We start from the raw sequence: 14,137 nt of genomic DNA on the forward strand, positions 1-14,137 counted from the left end.
ATTTCTACATGTCTGGTTTACAATAAAAGCTCAGATCGCTTGTGGCAATAACAATTTAAAGACAGCACATCAGAGCTTTTTATGTGTGCACCATGCATTTCCCAATTCTAACTATTCATAACTGGAAAAAAGTACTGCAGGGCATCATTTGCCTTTGTCTTATCTCTGCTGAGTGGAAAAATTCTGCAGTCTTGAAGTCTACACTGAGCTCCTGTGATACTAAAACCAAACAGCTTTTGACCACAGCCTTCACATCAGCACTGAGTTCAGAAAACAGGTGAATGAGGTGACACTTCGTCAGGAACCAATACATTCAAACATTAGCCTGATGATGGTGCTGGATACCCATGATACATTTAAGGTAAATCTTCTAGCATTTCTTCAAATGAGAAATTATATGTGAACATAAATATCTGTATTGGCTGCTCAGAGTCAACATGCCCATTCCTGGTCCCAATTAAAGTGCAGAAATAGCACAAGGTAAATATTAGCTATAAAAAAGAAAAAACAGGTAACAGATGATAATAATTATAGCGAGGCATAATCATGGTGAGGTCTGAAATATGGGTACAAACGTACCCAAGACTTTATATGCTCATTTATTATTGGACATAAAATATAATCAGCCCAGCAGTTGAGTCTGTTAAGAGTGTGCGTTCATTCATATACCACTTTGTTTGGAGATTTGTAAAAACTTGCCTAAACTCTGGATCCTCCCCAAACAAGCAGGTCTAGGGTTCACTTGCAAGAGAACCTGGTAAGGTTCATAACAGTATGGATGCTTTTAGTAATGTTTTTTAAATTTCCAGCAGAGGAGCAAAGCCAACAGTTGTTAGTACGCTTTCTGCATATCCCTTCAGGGGTCGTCACCGCCAATTAGCTTTCAACCAATTCGCACAGATGGTTTGGCAGAGATTTTTTTTTTTTTACACTGAATGCCCTGCCTGACATAACCCTGTTTTTTATCGGGGCTGGGGACCGGCACAGGGGGAGCCCCCTTGTGGCTACATAAGGAGCAAAGCAACAATGCAAACCAAAATAAACCAAACCTAATAAAGTAGCAGGATTTTTTTGTTTTGTTTTTTCTCCTGGTTAGTAATTGTTTTTGGGCTAATTCAATTGGAAAAGGAGGTTGGAATTCAGTGATGAAAGGTCAGCTCCCACAAGTGGTCAAAAGCTTATGATTTTTAGCTTTTATGTCTCCTTTATTTCTTTTTCTTCTGTAAGCGTAAACCATCTAAATCTTGATCTGAGCCAGTCAAGTTGTATTTGCTTTAATATTTCAGGGGACAAGGCTGTGAGGTAAGCAAGATAAATGATAATAATTTAACAAATGCACTGTAGTGTAAAAACATAGTTTTCTATATTTACCTTTCATCACCTATCGAAAGGTTTCGCTGACTTTTTTAAAGCATTCATTTCTCAAGATGCATTCCCACCCAAATTCATTTTAGCCATTTATTCCAGTGATGCAGTAAATAGAAATGATATCTAACAGAGTAAATTTTCCCCCAGGAATCAACTGTTCAACAGGTTTGAAAGTTAATTTTTTTTTTTAACAAAACACAAAGATTTTCTATGAACCTTTAACTATTCCTGACTGGGACACAGTTTGTATCAAATGAAAGGTTACCTGCTCAAAATGTTCTATAGAATCTTTTTTAAGTCATTTCTATCCTTAAGCTGATTTTGAAAAAGATTAATTTTCAGGACACTTGAATTTAGCCGAGGTTTTTCAGCTTTGATTGACTACAGGACTCGTAAATGTCATTTTGGTAGTGTGGGATGTGTCACCCTTATAAAAAGTGAAACGAGTTAGAAATGTTAGGATTTAAAATGCCATTTCCATTTCATAGCATGCTTTCTGTTTTAGAAGAACCACAGCAACAAAGCTTATTGGAAAGGAGGAATTGGCTTTTTTTTTTAGAAACTTTCTCACTGAGAGAGAGTGCAGCAGCTCTCCATATGCCCATGTTGAGTGGCCTGTCACTGCTTCCCTTTAAAGTGAAAAGCTGCTCCACAGAAAAGACCTCTACCTGACAGCTTTCACTGTGCAGAGAGTTGGCTGTTTTACAATTAAACTCCAAACCTCATCACACAATCCTGAACCAACATTCTCATGAACATACTACACTGAATAGCTACAATTACATTTTCAAATAAGTTAATAAAACTCAGCAGTTTTCAAAACATGTAACTATGTTTTAGTTAAATATTTAATAAGGAAAAGTTCAACAGTCATACTTTGCAATTAAATACACAGTCAAACAGGTTAGAGCTTTATTCTTAAATGAGATATACGATTTTTGGTTTTCCATCAATAACCAATGACATGAACAGAAAGAATCTGCATCATGTAAAGGGACTGAAAATATCACATTCTGTAGGTACAAATGTCCATATAAAAACACAGATCAAACTGTCGTAGTTCACTGTTCAAATCCAGCTATGACAGTCGTGTGGATATAATTTCTCTAACATCATATAATAGATTCTGCATCTCAGCTTGATACAAAATAGACAAAAATAATTTTATACACTTTTTGGATTTTTAAAAAAACATTTCCAAGAGATACAACAACATAAAATCAAAGACAATCTGATTTACATTTTAAAGATAATTTTTACTATTAGCAAAATAAGTTCTGTTGATTTATTCATAGACTATGACATTGCTCTCTCATAACAATCTTTTTGTAAATATATTTTTTAACAATGTTGTAAAATAAACAATGATTGTTGATTTGTTTTATTATTAAATAAAAATACATGTAGGACGGAGTTTAAGAGCCATCATAAAAGCAAATGCAAATGGGAATCAAGTCGTAAATTAACGTCATAATAACATCATTTTATGTGATTAAAGTCGTTATGAGAAAAAAGTTGTAATTTTATGGGAATAAAATAGTACAATTAGAAGTAAAAGAAACAATCCACGAGAATAAAGTCATAAATGTATCTTAAAAAAGTCGTTATCTTACATGGAAAAAGTCAGTTGGGAAAATTCTGAAATACAATGTTAGCATTTATCGTTTAAAATATTTCGACATAGACATTTTCCTTGTAAAATTAGAACTTTTAAAAAATAAATTTATAGTTCTGTAAAATGTTGACTTTTTTGTAATGATTGGACGAGTTTATTCTAGTCAAATTTTTTGACTTTAAAAAAAATAATTTTACTTTACTCCTGTAAATTTAGATTTTGTTCCTCATAATTTTATCACTTTTTTCTCCTATGTAAATAAAATAATGTCCTTAATGGTGGCCCTAACAAATTATTATGAAAAAAAAAAAGACAAATGTTAATACCTGCACTTTTTTATGTTCAGTTTTAAAAGCGGAAAATAGCAAAAATGTGTGAACTCATTATGGCCCTAATTGCCTTTTTGCTTCACAACTTCCATTGGTGTATAACAATGTTGAATGCTGGGTACAAATAGGCTTTAAAAATTTAATTTTTGAGTAAAAAAGAAAAAAAAGAAAAAGGAAACTACTTTAAGTGAAATCACCTGTTAGAAACTGGAGCTGATCCAGATGAGGCACACATTGTGTGATGACTCTAAAATGGGTTTAGATGCTTTTGTGCAGGGTCAGTCAGAGTTTGGTCATTGGTATGTGCAGACTGTTCCATGGTCCCATCCACAATTCTTCCTCTGATAATGTGTGGTTGCCGAGTGACTCTGGTGTTTCATTCTTTTTCTTCTGGTGGTCAACAGAAGACTCGTGCTCCTCACTCACACATGAGCCACTGCTGTTTCTGCTAATCATGGCTTTAGCAATACTTGTTTTGGACCCAAAACCTTTCAGATCTGTTATGGTGGACCCCAAGGAGCCACAGGAGGACAAGGTGTTCAGGTTTACATCCTTGGAGGGAACACCGATTCCGTTTTCTGTGTTGTTTTCTGAGCTTTCAACACTAATAACGGAAGGCGGTTCTTCCTGAGTCACACCCAGTTTTTCCAGTTTTTTGAAATGCTTACTCAGTCGGCACGGAGAGCCAAACTTCAGGTTATTCACATAGGGGGGTCTCCTAGTTCGCACAATAGTGCCATTCTGTGCAAGGTAAATGTTGCCGTTGATGTTGCAGTGGTTGTTGGGGAGTCTGTTCCGCTGGCTTTCTGTAGTGCTCTCCTCTCCGGTCGAACTTGTCTCATTCTGCTGATCCACCACAAGCTTAATCCACTTCTTACTTCCAGGCTGCGAAGGAGTACATAAGAAAAGAAATGTTTGTACAAATCATTTTAAATAGGAAAGGTATTTCACAATTCTCACAGGAAAACCAACAGAGCTGGAGAGGTTGAAAAAATAAAACTATTTTAAAATTTTCCTTTTTTTTATATTTTGTGTCAAGATATGAAATTTACAGAAAAGAAGGATTTCTTAAACTAATGTCATAGTTGTTAACTTTGTATGGTGGTCAGTTTTGGTCAATCCCTTTAACAGGATACATTTCTGATTTTGTTATGTGTTGTGGTTTGATATATTTTAAGTCCCACACCAATCATAATCTTTTGTAAAAGTTTTACCAATATTTTTTTTTTTAATTACAGTTATCCTGTTTTTGCCACAAAAAACAGAAAAAATGCTCCTTTTCTAGAGCATAGTATTTGCAGAGCAGCAGTAGTTTAATAAAAAATGCCCCTTTGAGTTGTAGCCGGGACTGTTCACGCAGAGCAGCCCCGCCCCGCCCCTCTAACAGTCACCCAAAACTGAGAGCTATCAGTTTACACGCTCCCCTGCTAGCTCTCACCCTCAGCCAAACACAACCAGTACAACAAAAATGGCGAGTAATATTGGAGCTATCCAGCCGTACAGTTTTGAGCCAGATGCCAGCCTAGACGAAGAAAACAAAGACGTGCATAGATCTATTTGTCTACAAATGGATCTATAACAATGGAGCGTTGTAGGAAGCTTGTAACCAGTCCTGCGTATTTTCTACGCAAAAAAAAACAATCTTTTTTAAACAGCATTTTTTCATCTGTTCCGAATTCACAACAGTTTGAATAAAGACATACAATTAAAATCCAATTTTGAACTTACTTTTTTTCATACATGTTCTTTATCAAGAGAAAAATGCCACATGAACACGTTAAAACCAGTAAAAACGGAACTTTCTTTGGAGTGGGCCTTTAAGGATAATCAATTCATTGCAGACTAATAGAGATATTTTGCAGGCTTACAGAATTTTAGGTATGGAAAATGATTTGAGGAAAAAAAAGCTATTTTCAGCTGTTAGATCATCTTAAATTGTAATTAACTGACTAAAAAAATATGTAATTTTGAAAATGGTGACATTTCCTAAAACACAAATAACTTGAGCAGCCAAAACTGTAGGCCAAACTCTTATAATAATTCTCTTAAACTCTTAAAAATAATTGTTTTGAAATAAGCAAAAACCACACATTCACACCAAAAGACATTGTTAGAGGATATTTGATCTATTTTGAAACCCAACATTTTTTTTAGGAAATCCTAAATATAAGAATTAAGCATCAAATTCTAAAAAGCTTTTAGTTTTGCTTTTGGTGAGAAATATTTGATCCTTAATATTACTCAAGTAAAAATATTTAACAAGCAGAAATCTTATAAAGGAAAAAGTACTGCATCTCAAAATAGAAAATAAAAGTAAAGTGCTTCACAAACTACAAAAGCATGCAAAAACACAGAAGAAACATCAAGGATAGGTGGAACTCAAAGACGTCAAGAAAAGAAAGTCAAATTCAGATTATTCGCTGCGGAAAATCATCAAGGTTTTCCGTTGCGAAGGGAAAATGAGAAAAATAGTTGATGTTTTAAAGTGTCTGTAGAGGCCAGGAATACTTTTTCACTCCCATGCAAGAGTAATTGATTTTATTCACTCTTACTTCACAGGAGACAATATTTCTCTTTAGAAGGCTGTTGATTTCCCTTCAGACTCTGAATCGGCATCTGAAGTTTCCTCAGTTTCTGCTGAGTCACTGACTGAAGATTTCTCCGTGGAAATGGCGTCCTCGTCCACTTCAGTGATAGGCGACAGTCCTCCGTATGTCTCCTCGGAAGCAGTTCCCGTGCTTCTGATGTCAGTGGTGTAAGAAGGACCGGTGTATGGGGCAGAGGGACCAGCATCTTCAGAAGCCACACTGGACCTCCTGGACGAGGACGCGTGGCTCGCCTGGCTTGCAGACTCTGATTTTTCTTGGTCCTCTTCTTCGCTCTCCTCTGTGATTGTGCCCTCAGAGCCACTGGACTTTTGGGAAAGCCGACTTCCACTTCCACGGCTAGACTGGGAGTAGATGGAACTCCCGCGGGAACTGACAGACTCAGATCCAGACTTTGTTTTCTTGCTGGACACACGAGAAGAGGAGCGTTCGCTTGCTGACTTGGACCCTGTCTCTGTCTCACTAGCCGTCCCTGTCCCTGACTCGGCATCACTGACTTCTTCACTGGACTTTTCAGACGTTTTTCTTGAAGATGGCGTTCTCTGTGATGACTTGATGCTTGAGCCTGACAAAGACGCAGCGCTGCTGCCACTCCCACTCTCACTTTCACTTCTGCGGGTGGCACTCCCACTGCCACTCCTGCTCGAAGCTGTGCTCTCCTTACTGACTTCAGTAGCTGATGATCTCACAGAAGACCTAGCAGATGACTCACTTTTTTTACTGCTGCCTGAAGTCTCTTCCTCCTCAGACTCTTCATCAGAGTCTTTCTCTGTTGCTGAACCTTTTTCCGTGCTTGTTTCCTTCTCCGTCTCTGATTCTGTTTCTTGTTCAGATTTAGACTCGTCCTCAGAGCCAGACTCTTTCTCTGTTTCTGACTCCTTCTCTGTATCTGAAGACTTTCCTGACTCGGATTCTTTTTCTGACTCTGACTCTTTTCCTGACTCTCTCTCAGTCCCAGATTCTTTCTCACTGACAGATTCCTTCTCTGTCTCCTCTTCCTCTTCCTCAGATTTGGACTTGCTCTCCTCGTCTGAATCCTCTGGCTCTTCATCAGGCTCTTCTTCTGAGTCTACTGTACTTTCATTCGTGTCGTCCCTGTCTAAATCTACTTTAAGATAATCTTTGTCGACACTGCTTTTCTCAGACGATTCGTCGTCAGAGCCTCTCTCCTTACTGCTTCCACTTGTACCTGCTTCTGGCTCACTTTCAGTCACACTAATAGACACTTTAGACTTTCTTTCATCCTCGCTTGCAGCCTGTGAGGTCTCCTCATCTCTCTCACTGCCGGTGGCTGACCCATGACTCACACTACTCTGTGACTTCCTCCTGACTCGCAACTTGTTGGTAATATTGATTTTCTTTAAAACTTTGCTAAGCCGACTGCGGGCATCAGATCTGCTATCTATTGGACCCATAACTGCTGGCGTGTCGCTCAGACTCTCCTGACTGTCAATGCGACGGGCGGACATCAGTTTGGCGTAGTCCTTATCCTTCTTGCCAGCACCAAACATCTTGAGCATCTTGGCTTTCTTCCATGGAGACGAGCCAGAAGGCCCGGCATCAGAAGGCTGCTTTCCTCCCTTGCTGGCAGCCAGGAACCTGCTGAGCTTCATGACAGACTTGAGTTTCTTGGCAGCCTTTGAAGGCTCACCTTCCCCTGCTGGCTCAGCTTGTTCACCTTCTTCCCCTGGTGGGAAGTCCCTAAAAGCAACCCTCCTTGGTGGACCTCCACCGAGCATGCCACCACGACCTCTTCCTCTGCCGCGGCCCTAAGACAGTCACATTTTATTTAGGCCCTTTCTGCCAGCGTGAATCCACAGAGCAGGTTTGTCACACAGAGTTGACATTGTGTTTTAATAATACAGCAGAGACTGACGAAAGACTGTGGGATTTTTAGGTTATTATCACTGTGAATGTGAAAAGTAACACCTCAGTAATATATCAAGAAAAGGTAATACCTCAGGGCCCTGTTGACTGTAGTAATACCCATCATCCTCCAAGATCACCTCTCCATATTCATCATACATGGGAGATATCAGCCTCCTCCTACTGCCGTACTGAGGAAAGTCGTACCTGCACAATGAGTCAAAGCAAATGTTGAAAATCCCTTTGATTCATTTAATTATATTTAAATGTAGTTTTAAAAAGGAAAATGAGTTAAGAAAGAGGGGAATTGAGACAAGTTTCTTTTTTTAACATGATTAATAAAAAAAGTGTATTTTGAAAATCTACTGAAACTGATCCTCTCCACAAGCCTATTACTCTATAAGCATGTTTTACTCAATGGTAAAAAAAACTAACTCTACTAGAACACAATTTCTCCAATAATACAATAGCCAGCTCAACTAAAATGTGTCTAACGTACTGTTTGTATGTGGTCTGATTTCAAAATAAAAGCCTGTTCGGACTTGTCACAAAATTTAATGTTTTTTTTCTTCTAATATATTTAATAAAATATCAACACAAAACATCAGTTGATTACCTCCTTAAAATAACAAAGGAAGAAAATGTATTATTACATTATTATTATTTAAAATACTTTTTTTTTAAAATAAACACTGAAATGAAGAAGCCACATGCAAATCTGCTGTGATTTTTACAAGTTGGTTAAAGAACATATAAGCAAAGAGAATCAACTAACTATCAGTTATGAGACTGTGCTCAAAAAGGATATATAGAACAAAATGCGTGTTAATACGAAGACCTGTGTTTCTCAATGAGAATGGTGAATTTTAATTCTTTGCCTTAAATGTGACAAATTCTCAATTATTAAATTTTCAAATTTAAGAAAGGTGCGTTAAAGAACAAGGCCAGGTCCAATTTATTTCCGTGTACATCAAAATTCTGCTGCCAGGCTCACATCTGGTTGATTGTGGGATTAAAAGATTAGCCGCTGGCCAAGAGTGACCCTGGATCACAAACAAAAACAGATCAAGAGAACTTTGATCATAGATGACAACACACTTAGTTAAGCAGCACCTTTTAGAATGAAGATTGTAGCAAATTAAACATATAATTGCAGACCTCAGACCATTTAAGCCAGAGTGGTTTAGACATTGCAATTAGAATTAGTAAAGGTGACTTACAAGAAAAGCTGGTGATTATCCAAACTGGAAATTACAACACCAAGATCAGGATTTATTGCAACTTTGAGCTTGGCATAAGCATTTTCATCAGCAGGACAAAAGAATTACAGTAGATTTTTTTCAATGAACTGCAGACATGGGCACAGTGATTATTTTGTCTAGCCCCATTGCGTTTGAATTTATTATTTTGAGTTCAAAGCATGACATTCCAGGAGTGGTGTATTTAAATAGATGAATGTGGTGGATTTACGAAGCAGTTTATTACTCACTGTGTGATAATTTACTGCTGTAAAAAATATATATCTTAAGGTTTTGAGCTTCCCACGGCTGTAAAGACTACTTGGGTAAATGGAGACCGGATGAAGCTAGTAATAGAAGTTGATAAAAACTGATAAAAAAAGTTGATTTCCAAGTTATGTTTTTGTCAGTGGACTGAATGCAGGAAATCAAGGATAAAATCTAACAAGAATCCTTTAAATCTCAAACTTTTGCCACTTCTTGGGTTTAATGATTTGTTTGATTGCCTTTTTAAAATGGGATCATAACCTTTGTCAATGGGAAAATATGTTTGTCTTTACCTGTATTTTCCAAAAGAGTAGAGAAATATAAAACAAATGCCTAACGTTCAGGGATGAGTCATCTACACAGTACATGCTTGAAAGCTAAATAAAAAATTAAGAGGAAAATCTTGTGATACAACATTTTGCGACCACACTTCCAAAATCTCTCCACTTGAAAAGCCTAAGAATTATTTTTTTCCGAGTGGTAAGTTATTCTTTTCTTGACTGTGTGGACAACGCATCAAGTGAACAGAAAGAACTGCCTTTATCAGGTTAGAGGAAATTGATGATGAAACTCAGGATGGCAACTCAAGGCAGCATAATGAATTTCATTGAGTGGAAGAAGAGGGGGTAAATACTCTAATGGTATTTAACCCTGAGGGTGAAGAATAAATTAGAATTTGGTTCAAACTAACTTCAAATGAATTTTTATTTTTTATTTTTTTTATTTTGACACTGAAAGACAGAAAACTAGAATCCATTGCAGTCCAATTAAAGAGATCTGTGCTCACCCTTGGTCATAGTTATAGTAATCCTGAGTGTAGTCCTGGCCTCGGTCGATACCTGACTCCATGGAGAGGTCCTGTATTTCAGAGAAAGAAATAGATAAATTACTCAGCATTCTTGAGGAAAAAAACAGAGGAGCAGCAGCAGAATAAAGAGTGAGAACTGAATGGATGCAATCCCTGAGAATTAAGCAGGAGTGCTTCTACCTCAGGTCTTAGAAGAGATGGCCTCAGCACTTGCTGTTGCTGGCAACGGTTAGTACAGAAGAAGGAAAAGGTAAGGTAAAGACGGAATAAGGAAAGGAGCAAATATATGAAGATTTCACCACTTTATTCCTGATTTAAAAAGCATATAAAGCCTGAATCAGAACTGTGAAAAATGATGAAAACTGCTGACAAAAACAATCAAATATTGATGGAAACAGACCAGGAAAAAAGAGGAAAGATGTCAACCAGGATATGCCAGGGTATAAGGGGGAAAAAAACAACCAAAAAACATTTTTGGTTTTATCTGATTTTGACTCAAGAAGGATTATTTGAAAGTAACAAAAAAATTGTATTATTGGAGGAGATTTTGTTGAATCTCCTATAGATTTGCAACAAAAAGGGTTTTCCTGCTATTTGACAGGAACCATGGAGAAAACAACAGATCTAAACTGTAATGTAAAGTGTCAAAAGTTGTGTCAGATTGATCTCATCTTAATGTCGTAGACTGTTTCTCATCAAGTGAACCACAGATAAGAATAATGGGATGTAAGCTGCTATCAATGACAAAATGTCCAAGCACAACAATGAAGAAAAAACAAAATCCAAAACAAATCATAACACGAATGCTCACCTGTCTTCCGTATCCTCGTCTCCTGTGTGTTGCAGAAAGGAGAAAATAAGACACAATAAATATGGATCGACACTTTCATTTCTTGTGCGTTGATATGAATATAATGAACAGCCTTAGGACTGCATCTGAGTGTCTGCCTTTTGCTGACCAGAGAGGAAAGTGCAACTTTACTTACTGTGCATTTCTATGTCTTAAATTAAAGACTCGCCAATATTGTTCAGTTTCCTAAAGGTTGCCTAAGGTCACACAGTTATTGCGCTGATGCAGGCTGCCCCCCTTTCAGTTAGCTCATCCAATTGCAAAAAGAGAAAGGATGGAATGAATGCAAATATCAAGGATGCAAAGACAATTGCAGAGAGGAACAAAGTCAGAGTATATGGAGCCATAACTAGTGTTTTTACTGGCAGATATGAAAAGGACATTGTGATTAAAGGGCAGAAAATTCTGGCTCAGATTTTAAAACTAGCTTTGGGCAGCCAATTTGTTATATGCCCAGAGACGTAAATGTCCAGCTTGCTTTTTCTCTTACTTCTTTTTTTTTTGCCAACTACATAAGTAAATCTTTGAAATTAAATTCTATCAAACATTAAAACAACGGAAAGATTTTCCCCAGCAGAGCAGTTCTCTGCAGCGCCTTCAGCACACGTCGGTGGGAAACAGCAAGTAATTGAGCGGCTTGCACGAAACCTCCAGGTCCACAAACGTACAACTGTAACTTGTCTGGATCCATGAATAATGAAGATTTTCACAGTCTTGGATATATGGCTAAGTGATGATGTGAGATTCCTCTGGGGAGCCGTAATCTGTTATTATGGCCAGGGACCAGGGCGCGGGAACAGGGCAGAGCCATACGCTGCGCCTTAGAGGCAGAACAGATGATGAGAAAGGACCTGATGAATGACCTGTTGGCCTGCCTGCTGGCCACTGCTGCTTCATGCAACATCAAGAAAAATGGTCTTGGGAGAAGCAGCCCTTGGAAGTTCGCACAGCAGGTAACAAGTGAGAGAAAGAAATGAAATGCAAGAAAAGTGGTGGAAAAAGTAGGTGGACTTGATAACAGCTTATGTACCATCTCACTAAAAAACCTAGAGTTACAACTTTTATTTCATGACACTAAGCACATCCTTATCAAATATTTTATATTGCTTGACATTTTTGGTTTGCGCCAGTATGCTTCAATGATCAAGAATTTATAAAAAAGGTGAAACAAGTCAATCAGTATTGTCCAAAGTTTTAGCTAGTGGACATTTTTAGTTTATCCACGCAATCACACACAAGGCCAATACAGATTATTTGGCAACCCAAAATTTCTGGCAGTAACAGAATTATCTCCTAATTTAGTCTTTTTTACAGGATTGTGTCATTTGTTTTCCTTGTTGTCTTGGTCCCTGTTTCCCCCGTCAAAGTCATTTGATAATCACCTACAGCTGTTTTCATTTAGTTATTTATCTTTAAGTGTATTAAAGTGTCTGGTGTTCAGTTCTTCATGTTTATGTCATCTATGGTAACCTGGGTCATTTTGGTATTTGTTCCCATGTTTCAAAGTTTAAAGTTTATTTAAATAATCTTTAAGTTTCCCCGTCCAGCCTACTCTCCAGCATTTTGGGTAATTTACCATCAGTTCCTGAGACTTTTGTTCACATGTAGCAACATTTTAAACTTTTGGATTGGCTAACATACAAATCTAAAACAAGGTTCAAATTAGACTGTGTATTCATAAACACAAAGAGAAAGCAACTAAGTTCATCCACTGCACCCAAAGGAAATAGAAGGGAAAAAAATTATCAGCAAGTGAGATCATGAAACTAAAGTTTTGGCCATTTGCAAGTCTGAAGCTTGTTGGTGCTTGTCTTGCAATGGGAGGGCAAGAAGAATTCTTTGAGAGGTAATGTTTGTTGCCCATTAACCTATAATGGGGTTATGAGGCTATTTCCAAACAGTCATTAAACAGTGAACATGGCTATTTACAAGAGGAGAACATTTAAAGTGGAGACTTTTCCAATTATCCCAACAGTGCATGGGTTAAACTCACAGCTGCTCTTCTACCCTCCAACAAACAGTATGCCACATCATTGCTGTGCACATTCGGACTCTGAACCTCGTCTACCAATTCCAATAGACCCACACTTGCATGGTTTATAAAAGTAAATAAAAAAACCTACACACGTGTAGAGATTTTATGGATCACAGAAACAAATGCATCTTTTAGCCTACAAATAGAAATAAAAATTACAAAAATCAGGGCATTAGTCCTCGAATAGCTTACTTTGAAATACCGGTAGTGATACCAATAGGTATGGGAAAAAACAAAACAAAAAAAAAACTTCATGTGTCATCACAATGTGTCCTGCAAGCTGTCAAGCACAGAGGTGGAGGGATGATCATGAGGGCAGTTCTTAAAACTGCAAGTGTCTTTTTCCTATAGCATTAAAAGATAAAATATGGACAGCAAAACCCACAACAGAATGATACAGAATTTCAATATGATGCAGTAGTTCAAAGAGCAGACATCAGAATCAAAACAAAACAAAGAAAAAAAAAGCTGTTGATATAAAAATGGGCTTATAAGTTTATTGAATCTTTGGCCGAGGTTTTGTTAAAAATATCAAGAACACAAAAGTTCAACTTGAATTTTGTTTTATTTGATAAAGACTTTATAAACCAAATTTGTTTTTAAGTCTTAAATCCTGACATGTAGAAAAACAATAAACAAAATGAAAAAAAAGCTGACTTGTCTTCATTTGACAATGAAATCCTCTATGCACTCTGTGTAAATGCCCTGAAAAGGAAAAAACTGCTGACAGAAGGAAGCAGAGTCCCCTGACACGAAAATATTAACAAGGGCAGATCAAACCCTGGAAAGCAGTACAACTAACAGCAGACAGACAGGATTTGTCATGCCCACTATAACCCCTTCAACGTCAAAATGTGAAATCTAATTTTGTGACATGGGGTGAGTTAGCTTTGGCTAAACAAGAAAAGCATGTAAAGGTACAAGTCCAAAGCATGGGAGAGGAGAAATAAAGGTAACACTGGTTGACAGTATCATGGAAACTGGTTAACGGATGATTAATTCCCTAATTGCTTTTCCAGAGCATGCATAAACATCACACCGACCACTTTATCTTTCTAAGAAAAGCTGTGAGCGCACATGTTCCACACAAGCAGACCCCCCCCCCCTTCAACGAAATCCTGTTGGACTTTCACATAATGTACTGTAATTTGCCTT

General features: G+C 37.5%; 1 protein-coding gene across 2 annotated transcripts in view; it reads right to left on the reverse strand.

Annotated features, from left to right (window-relative positions):
* Window positions 1-2,266: 2,266 nt before the first annotated feature.
* Window positions 2,267-14,137, reverse strand: part of pcdh15 (protocadherin related 15) — a 238,136-nt gene continuing 226,265 nt past the window's right edge. The window contains exons 35-39 of one of the 2 annotated variants that reach the window (XM_023962995.1): window positions 10,909-10,930; window positions 10,278-10,316; window positions 10,077-10,147; window positions 7,877-7,991; window positions 2,267-4,197 (exon numbers count right to left, since the gene is read on the reverse strand). In XM_023962995.1, coding sequence (XP_023818763.1) covers window positions 3,595-4,197; window positions 7,877-7,991; window positions 10,077-10,147; window positions 10,278-10,316; window positions 10,909-10,930 — 850 coding nt within the window. In that variant the 3' untranslated portion in view covers window positions 2,267-3,594. The remainder of the gene's footprint in view (window positions 4,198-7,876; window positions 7,992-10,076; window positions 10,148-10,277; window positions 10,317-10,908; window positions 10,931-14,137) is intronic. The other variant, XM_023962996.1, reaches the window with a different exon arrangement.

This window comes from Oryzias latipes, chromosome 15 (assembly GCF_002234675.1).
Source record: "Oryzias latipes chromosome 15, ASM223467v1".
In the NCBI taxonomy this organism is placed as follows: domain Eukaryota; kingdom Metazoa; phylum Chordata; class Actinopteri; order Beloniformes; family Adrianichthyidae; genus Oryzias; species Oryzias latipes.